Here is a 19,219-nt window from a genome sequence, read left to right as displayed (position 1 = left end):
AGAAATTTAGTATAAATTTCCTATTAAACGAAATTTTTTGATTATCTAATAATATTTATATCGAAAATCTGTTTTTCTCATTTTGCTTACGAATCTATATGTACAAAATAGAAAGTTTCTTTATATACATAACTAATAATAATTTTTTAAATCACCACACTTTCTTCGACTGAAATATTTTCCATGTGTTTCTGAAATAAATATTCCGCCATAAGATGATCATGACAAAATACAATTACACACACAATCTCTTTCTAACAAGAAAGACAAACTATACAAGTTTTTGATACACGATATTCGCATTTCCAACGTAAAACATATAGCGTACTGTACATAAAAGATTTACATATAAAAAGAACACGATAAATAGCAGGAAGAACGTAGAAAAAATAGAAGCAAGAAACGATAATAACGATAATAAAGTAATAAAGGATCTCAAAGTACCGACAGAGCTTCTAGCGTATTTACATAAATGAACGATTTTCGAATCAACGACGAGTACTTTGGTAACGAGATGACACAATTTCACGCGCAAGAGAAAAGTAGCTCGCTAATTGGAAATGCTTTTTTCCTATCTAGGCGTTTCGTTAATTGGTAACTTCTTGAAGATACAACTCTTCTCAGTCGTACGAAATCCCTGTTCCGAAATAACTGCAACGCGGTAGTGACAGTTAAAGGGAATTAATCTTATTGCTCGTTAAACCGGAGACACCTAACAAAACCGTGGACCAGTCACGAACAACGGTATGGACAGTAAGAAAAACTCATGGCCAGGAAGGCTACAATCTTGCTCCTCGTTGGAAGTCCTCCCTTCGTAAAGTCTCGTTTGTCGTTAATACAACATGTGGGTAGATCTTGACAGGCCTGTGAATAAACGTGACGAATTTTAAAATTTTATTTTATCCTCTTTTATCGTATAGAATCGCTAATTACGAGATAGCCTATGTAATGTATTATTATTATTATGTAATTATGTATGTAATATATTATAATGTATTATGTAAACTCGTTTCGAAATAGTAAAACTTAATTCCCTTCTACGTTTCTCAGAAATCTGTCACTTAGGGAAAAAACGCTAACGACTGTTTTATAATCGCTGTTAAAATATATAATGTTACTAATAGTCTATAATAATAATAATTTTTAAATTACCACTTTCCAAAATTTCAAAAGACGAAATAGGTCTGTTGAAGGCCATCGAAAGGAACTTACCACCGTGAAGGGTGGACGTATTTTGCAAAGAGCTAGACAGCGAGATCTCGGTTCCGGGATGTTCGTGTATCACCGTCTCGGTGATATTGTTTTCCGCCTCGGAATGTGCACGCCGATGTTCGCGAGTCATCCCGTCGTTCTTTCGCCTCTTCTCCGTTCCGACGCAGCAACGCTGCTCTCTCTGCAACGTCATCTCCTGCGAGTAAACGGATTCCCCGTTCGAGAACGAGTTGAACCGTTGCCGTCTCTTCGAGGTGGCTTGATTCCCACGTCTTCCAATCACGTTCGAGATCTCGTGATTACTACGGGACATGTCGTTGCCCCTTTCGCGACGCTGCAGAGATTTCAGAGAGTCCTCGTACCCGCTGTGAAGAGGAAACATCCGGGAATGCAAGTGGAAAAAATTAATTAAAGTACCGATGTTGCGTTTCTTTGTTTCTTTAAGCGTTCAGATCACAAATGAACCGATCATAGCCATCGAGAGTTAAAATATACGTTGTTATTTTCTTCCTTCGCGTTTTATTAACCGATCAAGCATGAAATTGAAACCACCACGAAAAAATAATAGAAAGCTGATCTTGCGATACTTATTATGTATTAATACTTACAACGTATTATTGAATTTATCCGTAGAAGATGAAATGGTGTGTGTGGGTGTATGTTTGATGGGATGTTAGAATTTATATGAACAGGGTTTTAGAAGCGAGAATCGTGGGATCGACAAGGATCGCTGCATCAGGTTAACCGTTTCGTTCCTAGTTGGCTTTAAGAAGTTTTATAAAGCTGAATAGATTTGATAGATAAATAATAGACAGAACATAAGAGAAACGATCCTAAACGCTGTTAGAATTATTAGAACTACGATATTAATATTTGCATATGTTACACGCATGGAATTAACTATTATATTTAACAGAAGCTTCGCAAGATTACAAGCGTAAGGAGAAAATTATAAGTATAAAGGGATTTGAATTTCTTCTTTTCTAATAGCAGGATAAAAGTTTGAAAAATCAGTTTTAGAATATTAGGATGATCGATGAAATTAGTAAGATACATTGAGCGATGAAATTATTTACACTCGCCTAAGCAAATATACGATGTGAATCACCTAAACCTAAATAAATAACGAATACAAAATGCCTGTTAAAATCCTTTTTAGTCATTTTAATTTAGATCTGTTCGCGTAACAACAGTTTCGAACTAGAAATATCGTGCAACTTTTACAAATTTTAACCATTTGCTTGCACGTCCTTTTAGTCGCAAGAACTTCGCAAAAACCCAAAAGAACAGATTTCACGGATAAAAGATTTGCCTGTAGCTCGACGCTCCTACTACACCACGAAATCGAAAGGAACAGTAAACAGCCTTCTCATCTCATCGAAAATTTTGCGCAGCAGCCCACCTCCGGTGATCATTTATTTCACTTCGATAAGAATAGCGACCAAACGGTTGAATCGATCCGTTCGAAACCTCTTTTCGATTTAGATAGCACAAATAGCCCCGTAAGTAATTCGACTTACTTGCTGCTCTCGCCGCTGGAGGGGCTCGACGAGTGACTGCAGTGGCAGGAGGCGCGCGCCACGATCCCAGAATCCTGACCACTGGAATGCAAGGACGTCGCGGATGCCTCGAGTCCTTTCGGGGTCCCTGTCGTCCTTCCGGCGTGCTTACTACAACCGCCCATCCTGCAACCACCCCCTTGCCTCTCTAGCATCGACATCGCGAAACATATGGGAATTCCCTGATACAGTATTCCCTATATTCGCTGACCAACCTTGCCGACCAGCTTTTCAGGCTGGAATTTCGTTTTCATAATAAATGCATACCTTTCTGTCGCGGCTTTGTTCGATTCCACGGCGAGCCGTGTGTTGTTCGCGTTCACTGAAATTTCAGGCCACGTTCAAATGGATGCGAGGTTAAGGATCGAACCTGTGGTTGTCGCTACTTGATTGAAAACGGCGTTGCGAGGAAATCGCTGATTGGTTTTGGTGTTTAATTTGGGATCATGGTTCTTCTGATTGGATCGTTTGTTAGTTGCGAACGATAGGGCAGGTATCGGGTTAGTTGGTAAGGTTTGAAAGATAATTGCGAGTACTGGGGATAGCGTGTCGTGATCGAAACGTGTTGCGGTATTTGTTTGTGCTTGTTGAATTTTGATCCTGTCGCGTAGAAAGGATTTTGTTAGTTAGATTTTATAGAAAGATTTTAATATCTTGATACGCGTAGCAAATGGAACTTTTTGACTTTTTCCTTTTTTCCTTCTTTTTTCGTTTCGTTTTATACGATAGTTGCGTAAAGATGGAATTGAAATTACTTCGGAAACTTATCTTTTGCTCTCTGCGTTTTATAAAAACTACTTATACGTTTAATGCACTGTCGCGCAAGTTTCACACCTTTATAAAACATGCTTCAAGGAATTTGATCGGTAAATATGGCAGGCAGCACTGTATGATACTTTAATTGCATATTTAAATCGCTTGAGCGCCACGTTTATAGTTTAAAATGAAATATACGTTGAAAGCTAATATTATTTTCTTTTCAATAATTTAGTAACTAATATAGCAACTATAGCATCCTTTATTGCGCGGTATCGATCCATACGGACATATGTTTATAGCACGCTTGTAGTTAACCGAGCGATCAGAAGCGGTCTGGCCATAAACGGGCTATACTACATGCTACGACTACTGTCGCATAAAGTCAATACTACGCTTATTTTTTTACGCCTTCTGCACCAAATTTCACATTTATTCGTGTCAACGATTCTTTCGTTATACCCTTTTCCATCCAGATTCTATTTAAAAAATCAAAAGAATTGAATTGTCTCTGTTTAAAAAGTATTTTGTTGCTATTTTTTCTACGTGTCCTCCCGATTCATTTCTTCAATTCGATACAACGCAACGAGGATGCACTAACATAAATTGAGAGTAAAAAGCTCGCAGGCGTGAAATACGAGGCAGCATGGCGTATCCAGCTTCGACGAAGAATCGCAAGGTCTGGACGAGTCGTCCAGAAACGCGACGCGATTCTGCTCAGCCGCGCTCAAACGATTTAATACGGTTGGCGATAAAGTATCGCGGAGTCCCTCGCGACGAGAAACGGTTTACGTCGATTAATAGACTTACGCGTGGAAGCGGGCACAATTGGCTCCGTGCTCACAGATGCTCTGTCGCCTCGGCATGTCAGTGCAGAACGGTTCAGGGTCGTAATGAAGGCCATCGACGAAGGTCGGGAACAAAGGCGGCTTCTGTAGCGTGGCGGCCGGATCTGCCAAAGCGAATCCAATCGGACTGGTGGTCGAGAACATCGCTTTCTCCCGACGTCTGCGACTAACCAATGAATTTCGGATAACTACGTTTCCAGGATTGACTGCTACTCGATTGCCCGGTATTCGGGTAGCGGATGTAGCAAGTTAAGATCGATAAACATGTTTTTCTAGGAAATTCGGTGTAACAATCAACGATAAAACTATCAAATTTATAAAAATGACGCGTTTCAGACCTTTTGTTTTAGTAGTCGTCAAACGTATACACAGATACTCCTGGCAAGACTGATATAGATTTGTAAAATGGATCCGTTTAAAAAATGAGTAATATTTCTCTTAAATTTGAATTCTCTACTCTAGCTTGCCCTGACGGTAATAAATAATATATCGTTTCACGTTAAAAGTATCGAAACGTTATCGCACGCGTGTCAATAATTCACCGCCCCTGTCTCTTTTGCATACAGTTCCCATTTCTGTTCTGTGTATCGCTGTGCTAAATCATGTTTTAAAACTAAAATCGCTGGTCTTTAATGAAAACAATTCCTCGATGCTATTTTTACGAAATATACTTTAACGCCTAAACCGGAGTTAAATTTTGTACGCCGTACCGTTTATTTCTGCGAACGCATGTAACGCAGAGTGCAGTAACAAGGGCACCGACAAAGACGACACAGCCAAGCACTACCGCACCCACTTCCAGGGTAGATAGAAGGTAACGATGATTACCCCGACGCGGAGAGCTTCCGGCAATGTCCAGGACGCCGTACTCGTCCAACTCGCGCTTGATCTCCGTTTTCTTCGTGTTGAACACGCTGAAAGAACATGTCCGTGCGCGGCATGTAATTAATTAACAACAAAATCACCGCTTGACAGTTTCCTTGGGAATTGTGCTTTCGCGCACATCTCACGTATTTCCATTATTCGTTTACGAATCTATATACTTCTTTAGATATCTTTACGTTATCATGGTAGCAAAACACGATATAATTTTGTTTCGTAATTATCTTTGTTACCATGATTTTGGTTTTATCAATGGTAAAACGATTCGTTAAAATTTAAGGTTTACTTACTCGTGCAGTGTATCCATATCTATCATGACATTTAAATGAGGATCGATCGCATAAAGGTAAACATCGGTGCTACAAATAAAAAATATAGATTAATACATAGAGCGAAGTTTCACGTTTAATTTTAAGATTGAATAATGTTCGAATCGCTTACGACGTAGCATCGATCAGATTCCTTTCGATGTGTGGCTCTAGCTTCCTCACTCGAACGTCCAAACCAGTCACATTTTGTAGTATTCTAAATTAAATTAAAGATAGCCTAACGTTGTATCGGTATCGAAGAAACATACTTTGTATGAAAAATTTACAAATATAATCGGTGTAACACTCGCTTAAATTCCAATACAATCGTCTCGCTTAAATTTTAGCGATCTACCGAAACTAACTTCTCGCTATTCAGTTTCTTGAGCGTAACGTAAATTCATCGACAAAGACGGTAACATACAACATCTTTCCTACTTGCTCTCCTTAAATCTGTTCCTTTTCTCCGAGTTTCTTTATCAAATTCCTGGAATACGATTACTGCGTGTTTCATGATCAATTACAATCGGTATCCTGATTTATTAGAATTTAAGCAAACGTTACTGCAGCAGTGGCCATTCCTCCTACTCTTCTCGGGACACCCTCGTTTTCGGAAATACGATAAATCACAAGAAAATCGTTATCCGATAACAAACGCTTCAACTCTCTTACAGTAAATACATGTATAAATACTCACGAGGTGATGTTCTCCAATTGCGGCTCGATATCAATGGGTCTCCGACCAACAACCATCACGACTTGTTTCTGATCATCCAACACGTACACCTTGGAACAAACCATACGGTTAGATAACGCGACAAGAGACAGACGAGTTTTGAACAATTCGAGACAGGGAAACCCCGTCTTCTTCACGGGGAAATTAACTTTTGCTGTACCTCGAATTCCAACGACGGATAATTAAGAGAGTCGGATGGAACGCAATGCCAAAGCACAAGAGAGAGAGAAAGAGCAAGACTTACAAAGACATTGGCGATACTGCTGCGACCATTTTCGGCGCCCCTTCTGTCGGTGGCCTTCACGTCGAAGCCGAAAACGCGTCCAGTGTCACGGCCAAAGCTCGCCACGGATCGTACTTGACCGCTCAGTGGGTCAATGGCAAATCGTGGCGCGTCCTCCCGTCCGAGAATTTGATACCGGATCTCGGCGTTTGCTCCCTCGTCCGGGTCTTCTGCCTGGCCGAGTGATTAATCGGTTTATTCGACTTTTCTTATGCATCTGTTATTCGAATGTTCCTGATGGCGTGAGAGCTTACGGAGGGAGGAATAGAAGGACACTGTCGTTCCGAAAATGATATTATTTTGTAAAGCATCGCAAAAAGGATCGGACATATGTAGTCGAATTAATTTGGAACATCAGAATGTCGTCGATCGTTGGAAAAAAGATGTATATCGACATTGTCAAATGCACTATCTAAATTCGGGAACTTTCTTATCACCGAGACCCTCTTCTGTGTTCAATGCCTTACAAAATGATCTTTCAAAAGAAGCATAAATAAGAAGAGAAAAATTAACGAAACGACCTGAGAACAAAAGAAAGCGTGATACGCTAAAGGACAAGAAAGCGGCGTCTTCCGCGACGTGTATGAAAAGCAAAGTAGAGAGAGAAGCGAAATGAAGTCAAAAGCGACGGAGGCTCACAGCGGAACCACACACAATGGGACACAACACACGTGTAGACGTACCTCCACTTTGACAACCTCATACCCATAATGGGCAGTGGTAGGTATCGCGGCGAGGATGGGTCGACCCTTTGATTTGAATCTGGGCGCATTGTCGTTAACATCCTTCACCCTGACAACGACCCTGGCCTCGTTAGGTGCTAGACCATTCAGTCTTTCGCCAACAACCGGGTAAATCATCACGGACATCCCGCGACCTATCTTCACCCTGTCGACCCTGACCTTCGCCTCGTATCGATCGTTCACCTCTCTGTCCACGTCTGTCATCAGGTACAACGAGCCGTTCTTTGGGTCGATCGAGAAGTGTTCTCGCGCCTTCGTGTCATCTGCGACGATGCTGTATCTGTTGGAAATTTTAATAATCGGCTGTAATGGAATACTACGTGGTCGAATCGCTCGACCTAGCACGTGATTTTGAAGCTTTAGGGTAGATAGGGGTCTGTTCCTTACAGCCTTCTCGCTGGAAGGTAGCCTTGCATTATTCACTTCGCGAGTACCTGACGCTTAAAAATACGCTGTTGTGTTCTACTAGCATACCTTATATGTTCACTTTGCTGACCATCGGCTAGATCCAATTGTGCGACCAAAATCGGCACCGGAACGTTCTCCTCGACTTCTACTTCGTAATACCGATGTCTAAAAGAGGGTGTTTTCTGCACCTCGTTCTCCGCATCTTCCTCGTCGTCGTCCACATTCAACACGGTAACGATCACGACTGCGGTGGATGTCAGACTGACCGGAGACCCTAAATCACTAGCAGTGACCAGTAATCTATGACTCTTCCTAGTCTCGTAATCCAGATTAGCAATCGTCGTGATGACACCTTCTTTACTATCGATAGCAAAATACTGCTTCTCAGGCTGTCCTTGATGACTCAAGTCGAAGAGGATCAACCCATTTCCATTTCCAGCAAAATCCGAATCATTAGCGTATACCTTGATCACTTGACTGCCAATAGGACTGTTTTCAAAGATCGATGCGTGGTAGACCGGTACGAGATCTCCATTCTCATTCTTCTCGATTTCGTGATAATTGTAGAACATAGGTGGATTGTCATTGACATCCAACACGTTCACTTCTACCTCCACGGTAGAACTTAATCTTGGAGAGCCATTATCACGAGCCATGACCACGAAACGATGAGTAGCTGCAGTCTCCCTGTCCAAAACTCCAGTGACTCTAATTATTCCTTCGTAAGGAGCAACGTTAAAGATCCTAGACACGTTCGCAGGATCCTCCAGGTTCTCATTACCGGAGACAGCTTCGTAACTGACGTTTGCATTGACTCCAAAGTCTGCATCAATGGCTCGAACAGCGCCCAAATTGTAGCCAGTGTAACTTCCTTCTGGCACGTCAAAAGTATACCAAGACTTGTCAAAGATCGGCGCATGATCGTTCACGTCTACCACGTGGATCCTTATGGTGATATTGTCAGATAGTTGTCCAGAATCTTTCGCTAGGACGAACAAACGAATGCTCTTCTCAGCTGGAAGTCCTCTGGCTACTGATATTTCAGCCGACCTTAGATCCAAATGAAAGTATCTACGGTTGGTGGTGTCGAATCGTCGTGACTTTACGTCGTCTCCGGAAGTCGTCTCGTTCCCCAGGCTGTACGTTATCGCGGCGTTTGTTCCCTCGTCCTTGTCCTCCGCGAGCAGGCGTATTATCGGCGCGCCGATGGTCGCATTCTCTGGCACGAGAAGAAGAGGCGAACGACGGCTGTTCGGTGGCTGACTTCCGGCACCGGGCTCGCTCGTATCAAGCACGTCGTTCCCCTCGAACGATGCCTCGGTATCGGGTTCGCTCGACACGCGAACACCTTGATCGGGGAGCACGATCATTCGGATAAAACTCGGAGGATTGTCGTTCACGTCGGTTACTATTATCTTCAGCTGCGCTTCGGATGTTAAACCGCCTGCAAAAATCAAATGAATAGGCAGGAAGAATGGAATATTATTCTCACGATCTTTTTTGAATGTTCGATAAGTATTATTTCTGCATGAAAGTTTCAGAGAAATTCGCTATTCTTTTCGTTTGTTAATTACGTGATCTTCATAAAGTTTGAAAAATGTTTGTAAGTGAAAGTTCTTTTACTTTTTGCGAATTTTGACGACCGACGATACTGACGTCTTCGATTATGCGAAGATTGTAGGATCGAATGTAAATTTCTGTGGAACACGGTTTGCCAATTTTAGTCTAAAACTTTAACTAAATACCATACACGTTCCTAAAAGAAGTTTCTAAAACTATTATTAGATTTCTACGATTTACAATCTTAAAAGTTCGAGTAGCGCAAGAATTTCCTTCTACGTTAAAAACATATTTAGAATTCTCGTTTGTATCTCTTTGAATTTTCCTAAGCTCTAAGTTCTGCGTTCACTATTAGCAGAAAAGAAAACTTACCACTGTCTTTAGCAACGATCGTGAAACTATAGTTTGCTTTCACTTCCCTGTCTAGCGTGCGGTCATCGATTCCTTCGAAGTACACTAAACCCGTAGTTGGATGGATTCTAAACAGTTCGCTTCCCTCGCCGTGAAGGCTAAAGACAAAGTTCCGATTGACGCCTTCGTCTTTGTCAGTAGCCGCGATAGGTATCGATAAGTTCACTTTTGTTCCGGCTGGACTGTTCTCCAGAATTCGACCCTCGTACAGTGGCATTGTGAATTCTGGCGCATGATCGTTCTCGTCGAGGACGATCACGCTGACCTGCAGTAAAATTCGCTATGTTAAACATTTCCATATAACAAATTTCTTCGAAAGATATTCTTCTTCTTACATTTTTCAAAGAATTATAAAGTTCCACGAATTCGCACAAAGTTCGCTTGTAAAAGTCACAAAGAGATTAATAACACATTGTTAATAGCCTTGCTACTACCTTACTTGCGAATATTAAATAATCTAAGAATACGATTGAATCGATTTATCAAGATTAATCGGAAACTGCAAATAATTCTGTTTCAGCCGTATTTGATATTTCCTACGATTTCACATCAGCAAAATTAGAAACTCCGCATTTACGGAATTCTTGTTGAAAATGTACAAACCGTAATTTATATGTTCGACAAACAGGCGTTATAAACGTTATCCTTGGAAGCGATTTTAATTTATGTGTCAGAAACACGGGACAATAGCGAAGCAAGTAGTACTTTGAATTTAAATACTCGTACAGCATGCGTCGCGCTAACTGAATAAATGTTAATATTCGTACTAAACATAAAAGAGGTCGCGCAAATAAGTGCTTAAATTTTATTTGTCTCCCGTTGCGTTAAATATTTGGAAGGTCCTCGATGGTGTATGAAACGAAACACCAAATATATCTGCAACAAAATGATCCTTGGACCAAGCGCATAAACGCGACCTTCGTTCGAATTTTTAAATTAAAAATTGTTGAACATCATCTCCACGTCCTTGGAACTTCTATTAACTTTCACGAGCGAATATTCCAAAAGTTGAATCCGCAAACATATTACGGTTCGAGGGTGACATTCTGAGCACCTGCCGGAGAGTAGACGAGAATCGATTTTATAGCCTCGCCAGGTATGGAACGAGGTAAGGATAAACCCCTGCAAATTCGTTTTTTCACCCTCCTAAATATCGTAATATGTATTTTACTTTTGACATTTTAAATATTTTTTGATGTTATACATTCTATGCGCTCTTCGTACGTTTCAATTTCCCATAAATGCATAAAAATCTATAATATTCTATGCTGTTTGAGACTAAACTCTATAAAAATTGCTATGTTACTATCATAACTGTAAAGAATGTCTACTTGCCAAAAATTCCTCGCTAAAACACCCAAAAAACTCGCTGACCCTATAGAAATGTTCAGCCAAACCAATCATCCTACGCAAACATTTCTAACTAAACTACCAAAGACACTTTCTTCCCTTTCACATTCTCTATCCACAAGAAATCTCGCTAAGTGCCATTTGCCGACAACCACGCGCCACTGCCATACAATCTCACTTCTACGCCATATTAAACATCCACGGAACTTGGAACGTAAAATTAATTACTAAGAGGGAACTTACTTGGAAGACGCCGACGCCGCGTGGACTCTCTGCAATCACAGTGATGCTGTAATTCTGCCTCGTCTCGCGATCGAGACCCTTGGGCGCGTACAGGGCGCCATCCTCCGTGATCGAGATGTCGGGTACATCCTGCTGATTGACGATAAAGAACCGAGTGCCAGCAGTGGCCGCGCCGGTTCCATTCTGGGGAAGCACTTGCCCGATGTACGCACCAGCTACGTTCTCCTTCGCGTGGAACACCAAAGGAGCGGTGGTCGTTCCCCTGCAATCAACGGTCGACGACTTTTCGACAAGCAAACAGAAATCCACGGAGCCAACGACTTTTGCCCTTTTAAACTTGGAAATGGAACGAGTAAAATCGAAAGACGACACTTTTTTCGTCTATCGGTTGAAATTCGTTGATGATTTTTAAAGGGGTGCACCATTCTGATACGTATAAATGCTTGAGAATTTTGTTTTTAATAATTAGAAGATAGAAAATTTAGATTCTTTAGGGTGATAGTGATTTTAACTTTATTTTGGAATTTTTGTGAAGGCAAATGTTGCGAAACGGCAAAGTTGGAATATCGATAGTTTGCCACTGTTCCTGGCGAGGACAGGAACGTTTAAAATGAAAAATTCTTTCGTTTCGTAATGTCCTAGTATCCAAAACATAGCGTAGAAGTTCCCAATAAATTTGAACGATTCAGTTTAAATCGTAGGACTAGCGCGAGACAGATGTCTGGTCGTGAATGCAGACAAGACTGGAGTTAAAAGCTAAATAAATCTAATTAATTTTTCTAAATCCACAGCTTTCAAGTATCGGAATTACGTTTTATATTTCTATTGAGACTCTTCGCTTCCGATACTTTACCGTACTGACTGCTCGGTTCTAAAAAACTGTCTGCCAATAGGTTACGAACAACGAATGCAAGTTTGTACGTATATCCGCTATCAACACTGCAAATCTCCGTTCCTCCTCGTGGAAACAAAACCAAATTCCAACCTACATTTCGTTCGAGGCTCGTTAAAAAGTCGTCCGTATATACCAGAAGAATTTTACTTACTTCGTAAAGATGCCTCGTTCGTCGTTAGGGTCTACCACGTGGATGGACACGTTAGTAATCAACATGAGGTCTCTCTCGTCCGTGACGATCGCTTCGAAGTCGTAGGTCAATCTATCGAATCGTTCGATCTCCTCGACCACGGTGATCGTTCCCGAACGCTCCTCCACGGCAAACGGGACTAAAATTCCATGAATGTATGCGCTATGTGTCACGTATTAGGCTGAGAGGAACAGTCCTCTTTCGTTTCGTGTTAGGCGAAGCTTATTGGATCGTTAGGCGTTAGGCGAGATCAAAGTTATCGGCTTTAACTCTTCGTAACGCGAATTTTATACCGCCTCTGGATATTCTAGAAGGAAGTTTGCAGATACTCTCGGTATATTGGAAATATTCGGGGGAAGGTATTGATTCGAGATGGGCTATTAAGTGCTGGTTGATGTCGAATGCAAAAGCGGAGAATTAATGGACACAGAGCGGTGGCTAAGTGGTTAGTAATGTATTTTTGGTTGAATCGATGTATCGATATTCCTACTGATATTTCATTATTTTTGTTGAAAGGATTATATCGTAATGGGAAGAAGATCTTTTTCGGATACGAACTGAAAAAACGTATATAAATAATATCGAAATTCAATTATTTCTCGTCATTTAATTTTAACACTTTAAAAGCCAAAAAATGTATCCGTTTAACAGAGTAAAAAGAAGGATAAGGACAAGAGTGAAAATCTAATTTTACAAATATAAAATGCGAGAGAACCATCGAATAACGCACCTGTTGATTAATTAATTTCTTCGAAATACGTACCACCCTCCTCGTAGCTGTGTAAAAGATCGTAGATCAGGTCGTTGGTCTTTACGGCGTCGTTCAAACGTATCTGACCGACGCTAGTACCGACTGCCACATTGGCACCGACCCAAAATTCATAAGGAGCCCCCACGAAGTCCGGCTCGAGCGATTCCGGCCCTAAGACGAAGAAGAAACGTGTAAGAGGACTTTGTATTTTTTGACAAAACGCGCTGAAAACGTGCAACGATCGGCGGGACGCGTGTTTGCGCTGGAAATTGACGCCAATCGTTTCGGCCGCGATAAAAGTTTCCTGAAACCTTGGAAGCATAGCGTGGAACGGTCCGCACGAAAATATTTCGTGATTTCCTTTGTCACGCGTGGCAAAAGTATGATCGATTGTGACGTATGGGAAATATTTGTGTGATATTTGGAGAATATTCTTCTAATACGAAGCGTAGCTTTTCTACGATCGATGAAGCGCGTTTCTTGAAATATTGGTAGATTTTCGTGATTTGGATAAAAAGTAAAAGATCTAAAATAAAGTCCAAGTGTGTATACGGTTAGTTGCGAGAATCAGTTTAATTTGTTCGATTAGGAGCGTTCGTTTAAGGAAATACGTTAAAATTTTGATTAATAATTTCATTTAGCTCCTAGTCTCGTTTCGATTAGTCGATACTCGCCCAGTCGATGATGCCCAAGTTTGCTACACGTTACGAACAAATAAAGCTCACCATTCGATCTGAAAACATCCACAGTAACCACAGCTAGGGAGAATCTCCTCTCGCTCGGATTCGCCGGTTGATCCGCCGCCTCGACGAAGATCGCGTGCCTTCCCTCGAGGATCGGACTCTCGGCGACCGTAATCATACCGGTGATTTCATCCACCATAAACGGTGGTGTGCGAGTCGTCGAGTTCCCCGGTTTCTGCAATCTGTATCTTACCATGCCATTGGGACCCAGGTCGTCATCGACCGCGTACACCTGGCCAAGCACCGTGCCCACTTTATAGTCCGTTTTAGCAACCAGCTCGTAGAGATTGCCAGGCACGAAGATCGGATTGTTGTCATTGGCGTCGAGCAATGTCACCTCGACGTCCACGGAAGAACCATCCATTTTCCGCGACCCGTTGCGTAAAACGACGCTAGGTTTTCTCTCGATCGCCACGACCTTCATTCGTAGATGATCGCGCTTCTCTCGATCGAGAACCGACTGGTCCTTCACCGTTAACCAACCGGATTTAGCGTCGACTGAGAACGCACCGGATGGATCTCGAAGTTCGTAATCGAACTGTCCATTCTCGTCTTGGTCCTTGTCACGCGCAATCACTTGCAACACACTGAAGCCATTCGGCAGATTCTCTACGATGCTGATATTATACAGGTCCACCTCGAATTCGGGAAGATTGTCGTTTAGGTCTAGAACTTCCACCTCGACGCGAGCACCCGCTGTCTTCAGGGGGTTGTCCACTTGGGAAGCATGAATTTGTAGAACGAAAGTGTTGGATGGTAGATTTCGTTCGGCGTCCAGATCGATCGGACGTTTGAGGTACAAGGTAGCGTTCTTTGGATCCAAGTGAAAGAAACCGCGTTCGTTGCCAGATATTATGTCATACCGTACAGACATGTTTATGTTCCTGTCGCAGTCGGTAGCTTGGATCGGTGTGGAGAAGTTGATCTGTTTGAAGATCGGGTATTCCTAGAAATATATAGACTATTGAAGAATGAAAGACTTTGCGCGTAAAACAATTATTTAGCAAATTCATCGTTTTGCAGAAAAATACCAAGACAGCCTGTATGTGACTTCGCCCATCCAAAAATTCACGTTAGAAATTCTCGGAAGTAAGCTCGATAACTTATTGTATAAACCTTCTCAGCCCGCGATTAACCTTTAGCCACTTGTCTACCAGCTTCTTCGTATACCGATCGTCGTACGTGCATCGATCATACGCGTAGAGAATTATTATTAGAAACTTCCGAGAAGCTACGTAATATAGAGACGAGTTTGACCAACTAACTCGAAACGCGTCGATGTAATATATATGCATAAATCGGGAAGGAAAGGTAATATACCGATCGAACGCGCTTTCGCGAGTCTGATACTCTACGTCATCAAGCCTGAGAGTTGAAATCGCGCCGAATGAATCTCGGCAAACGACTCGCAGCAGCGCGCATTGCTCGAAAGTCGAACAAGTCGCGATAAATATCGCGGCGTACGTTGCTGCACGATCGTGTTTCCCTTCGCAACGAAATTTATACCTCAAGGTTCCCCGTGCAGAAAACTGTTAACCTCTGACATTCCCGCAATGTGGCACAGCCTAGATTGCGAGCGTCGCGTGTAACACAAACGATAAACGGGTCCATTCGTCGCGACGAACAGCGTCGTTAAACACCCGCCATATCGATAGCCAACGATATTTCTAAACAAAGGTTTTCCGAACGAATTGCCATCACAATCACATCTGTTGTACGCTGTCTGCTGGCGAAGGAATTGATTTTTAAGAGTTCGCTGCAGGTTTCGGTAGGCATGGATGCAGGTTGCGATATAATAACACTTTCTGAGAGATTTTCTTTCAAACCGGTATTTACAATCCGCATTTCGAATAAAATCTGCTCGATTCAAGAGAGTAGTAAATACTGCTTGGAATTATTAACTTGTTATTAATCCGTACACTTTGATAAAAAGTGGAAGCGACTTGATTTTTATGAACAGTGGTATAAACACACAGTAACGCCATTTTACGATTGCGTAACAAAATAATTCCCGTCACTGGTTAATTATGATTGGTTTTATATAGTTACACCGTGATGCTTTCTACCGCGAAATTACACACTGTTCCATACAATTACGCCATACCGGCGCAATCAGCTGATTACCGTTTTTCAATACTTTTACGAATTTTCGATTTCGTGACGCGTTAGATAACTCGCTTGGATACTGGACAAGAGTTGTTTTAAGAACGTTAGATTCTTTAGGTGAAAGAAACTGATTAACTCTTGGACGACGAAGAGATTTCACGATTTTAGATGACTATCAGTGATTGTGAGAGTGTAATAATTAGATGTTATATATAGAGTGTAGAGAGTGTAATAGTTATATGTTCTTTGTATCGTGCAGTTACATACATTTGAAACATTTCTTATCCTATAGCAATTACTCTAATAAGTAGAATGATTTACACATGTAATTCGCAGAACATATATTAACGTCTTCCACGAATATAGAGAATCGTAGGCATATGTATTAATTGAATATTTTGCTGTTTGAGAAATCTAATTATTATTATCGTATAATTTAAAGATTTATAACTGTCACATGACCAATGTCAATGCCTTCATACTTTCGTCGATGGTTATAATATAATATACGTCGAAATATTAGTCTCGTTACGTTTGACTACAGTCTACTTTATTCATAGAGGATTGAAAATTTATAAGCGAATTCTTTATCTTATATGTCATTTTTTACGCTTACTTCGTATTCGAATAAGAAAAACGCTCGTACCACACGCCCTTTGTAATAACAATAAATCCACAAAATACTTACGGGCATCGGATAGAACTCGTAAATCTTTGCTTTGTACACGTCCCTGGTGAACTTAGGATCCAGATCATCGTTGTCCAATATCGTGATTTTGACGGTCGTGTTGGTACTCCTAGCTGGCACTCCTCGATCCTGAAACAAACGGGGCAGACGAGCCGGCAATGAGACTGGTAATTATCTCAGTAATATCAACGTCGGACGACTTTCACCACGAACACAACATTCACGCGCTAACGTGTTTAGTCTATGGACGGGATATATTCGCTGCATATGATATCGCGCACCGTACTCACCGTAGCCGCGATAACCAACGTGAACTCGCGGTCACCGTTGTCGTAGTCTACCGGTTTACGGAGTATGAGAGCGGTTCTGTGGCCGGATTCTAGTGAAAATTTGCCCTGCTCGTTGCCTTTCACTATCGCGTAGTGCACGTCGCTGTTCGGCGTGTTCGGCTTGTCCCCGTCGACTGCGTGAATCCCACGAAATATCGTCACGCCTGTAATTAAACGACAGAAATTTCGTTCGTTAAAATAATCTGACGACTAAACTACCAATTTCTATGCATTCGTGCGAAATTTAAAGGCGCAAAAACGCATAGAATATGGATCATACGTAAAAATACACGGAATATTCGATATTCGTTATAATATATATCGGGTGACATAAATGTCTGTTTAGCTTCCATTTCTTTGACCGTGTTCGTGAAGATATAATCCGTATAAAAATCTGCGGTCTACTGACGATGCTTCGCGAGTTTTGACAAAACACCGTGAAAGTTGTTGATTAATAACGATTTTGTAATTATGTTTTTTTCGCGTGAAACGTTTAGAAATTTGTATTAAGATTTCAGGAAAGTTTCCCATTGAAATACACTTTTTTGGTTACTTCTTTTACTCGGTGAGATTTTGATATGAAAGTTTAATAACGAGTTTACACAAAAGTGACAGTCTCCAAAAGTACGAGTGTTTTAGAAAGGACATTTTACTTTCCCCGTAGTATTACACCGCGTTTACGACTATTACGGTATAAATTACATAGTATCGTAGCTGCGTGAAATTTATCTAAATCTAGGTCTTTAAAATATTTCAAGTAACTCTTACAAACAAACAAGGTGTACCAATTCTATGCTATATATTATAAAAAAACGCTCTAAAAGATCCTTTCTCTTTCTTACGGTAACTAAGACTAAGAGGTTTAAATTTGGATTAAAAAGGGAAACGATATTTTCATAAAACAGAAAAGCTCCGAATTTTTTTCGGAACTCATTTTCTTACAAAATTGAATTTCCATGCGACAGTCTTCGTGCAGCAATTTCTTATATGCTAGTTCGTATACGATATATCTCACCAACTGGAGTAAGCTCGTCCACGGTTACGTGATAAGGCGCATCGACAAATTGTGGAGCATGATCGTTTATGTCTTCCACGTAGACCGTCACTGACAGGTGCGACGTCACCTACAAGCACAAACGTTAAATGTATCGATGTTATTTGCCGGGTACAGGTTGTGCCGGGAAAACGTTATATCTTGAAAGAGGATCCGGTAAGGTAAGGAATTTCTTTCAATTTTAACTTTTCATATTCCGTTGTTCCTGTTGGTACGTGTAATATTCTCGAACTAATTGAGACAGGAATGAATTAATTAGCGAACGTTGGGTGCGAAAATAACATTGTATGTGCAAACGTATTGGTATCCTTAATTGATATCGTTGCATCCTGTGTAATTACCATTTATATCAGGATATTTAATTTCACTTTATATTCTAAATTTTCTTAGACTTGTACGATAAAACGTAAAATTTATAATTCTATCGCGGAGTGGAATAGATTTTACTGGATTAAATATCTTAATATCCATAGGTATACGTATACATCCAGATTCAATGTTAAAACAAGCGCTTTAAAAAATTAGTTTAAAATTATTTTTACAGATTTTGTCAATCTTCGTAATTTTGCTTCAAACGATTCGCAAAATAATTATTAAATACATAGTGCATATCGCATAGCGTTGTATCGATTGGGCACTGCGTCTGAATACAGACTGTCTGATTCTCCTTACACTCGCTTTCTTACAAACTTCTCGCTCAAATATTTGTACGCCAATGTCGCTCTACCTTTTTTATTATATTTAATAATATACATTTCATTTCGACTGAGTTCTGTTTCTCGTATTTCCGTCATATTGCCCGAATCGAAGAGAATAGAAAAAGAGTAAAAAAACAGGCTTGGAAAACCATACAAATGGAAGAAGTTATCAAGTAGATATATCATTCCTTACAAAATGGAAGAAACGTAAGAGATGAATAACAGATAGATAGTTAGGAGATAGGAGAAAAACTGTTCTCGACTTTATGGTATCCTTTAGTGCTGTACGTTGGATCGATTTTCATATTCCCCTTTCTGTTCTCTCTGGCACTCGCTTCCCTTTTCCTGTCCGATTCTCTTCGATATTTAATATCACCAACCAGGAGGAGACATATTTCCCGAAATTGCATTAACGCATGAAAACGTCCCATCTGATCGTTGGCGAATAACGAAAAAGAAAAAGAAG

At 40.8% G+C, this 19,219-nt stretch overlaps 1 protein-coding gene across 3 annotated transcripts in view; it reads right to left on the bottom strand.

The window, feature by feature from the left end:
• Positions 1–407: 407 nt before the first annotated feature.
• Positions 408–19,219, bottom strand: part of LOC117240235 (cadherin-89D) — a 36,952-nt gene continuing 18,140 nt past the window's right edge. For 2 of the 3 annotated variants that reach the window (XM_033506206.1, XM_033506207.1), the window contains 20 exons: positions 18,017–18,125; positions 16,963–17,165; positions 16,673–16,801; positions 13,861–14,824; positions 13,148–13,306; positions 12,346–12,523; positions 11,300–11,561; positions 9,668–9,971; positions 7,802–9,179; positions 7,268–7,607; positions 6,546–6,758; positions 6,263–6,351; positions 5,699–5,782; positions 5,548–5,616; positions 5,086–5,289; positions 4,338–4,541; positions 3,039–3,093; positions 2,733–2,953; positions 1,213–1,577; positions 408–864 (listed from right to left, as the gene is read on the bottom strand). In XM_033506206.1, the coding sequence (XP_033362097.1) occupies positions 833–864; positions 1,213–1,577; positions 2,733–2,953; positions 3,039–3,093; positions 4,338–4,541; positions 5,086–5,289; positions 5,548–5,616; positions 5,699–5,782; positions 6,263–6,351; positions 6,546–6,758; positions 7,268–7,607; positions 7,802–9,179; positions 9,668–9,971; positions 11,300–11,561; positions 12,346–12,523; positions 13,148–13,306; positions 13,861–14,824; positions 16,673–16,801; positions 16,963–17,165; positions 18,017–18,125 (5,562 nt within the window). In that variant the 3' untranslated portion in view covers positions 408–832. The remainder of the gene's footprint in view (positions 865–1,212; positions 1,578–2,732; positions 2,954–3,038; positions 3,094–4,337; positions 4,542–5,085; positions 5,290–5,547; positions 5,617–5,698; positions 5,783–6,262; positions 6,352–6,545; positions 6,759–7,267; positions 7,608–7,801; positions 9,180–9,667; positions 9,972–11,299; positions 11,562–12,345; positions 12,524–13,147; positions 13,307–13,860; positions 14,825–16,672; positions 16,802–16,962; positions 17,166–18,016; positions 18,126–19,219) is intronic. The other variant, XM_033506208.1, reaches the window with a different exon arrangement.

The sequence above is a fragment of the Bombus vosnesenskii genome, unplaced genomic scaffold (assembly GCF_011952255.1).
Source record: "Bombus vosnesenskii isolate JDL3184/JDL3185 unplaced genomic scaffold, Bvos_JDL3184-5_v1.1 scf7180000014579, whole genome shotgun sequence".
Lineage (NCBI taxonomy): Eukaryota > Metazoa > Arthropoda > Insecta > Hymenoptera > Apidae > Bombus > Bombus vosnesenskii.
This window is presented reverse-complemented; position numbering and strand designations above follow the sequence as displayed.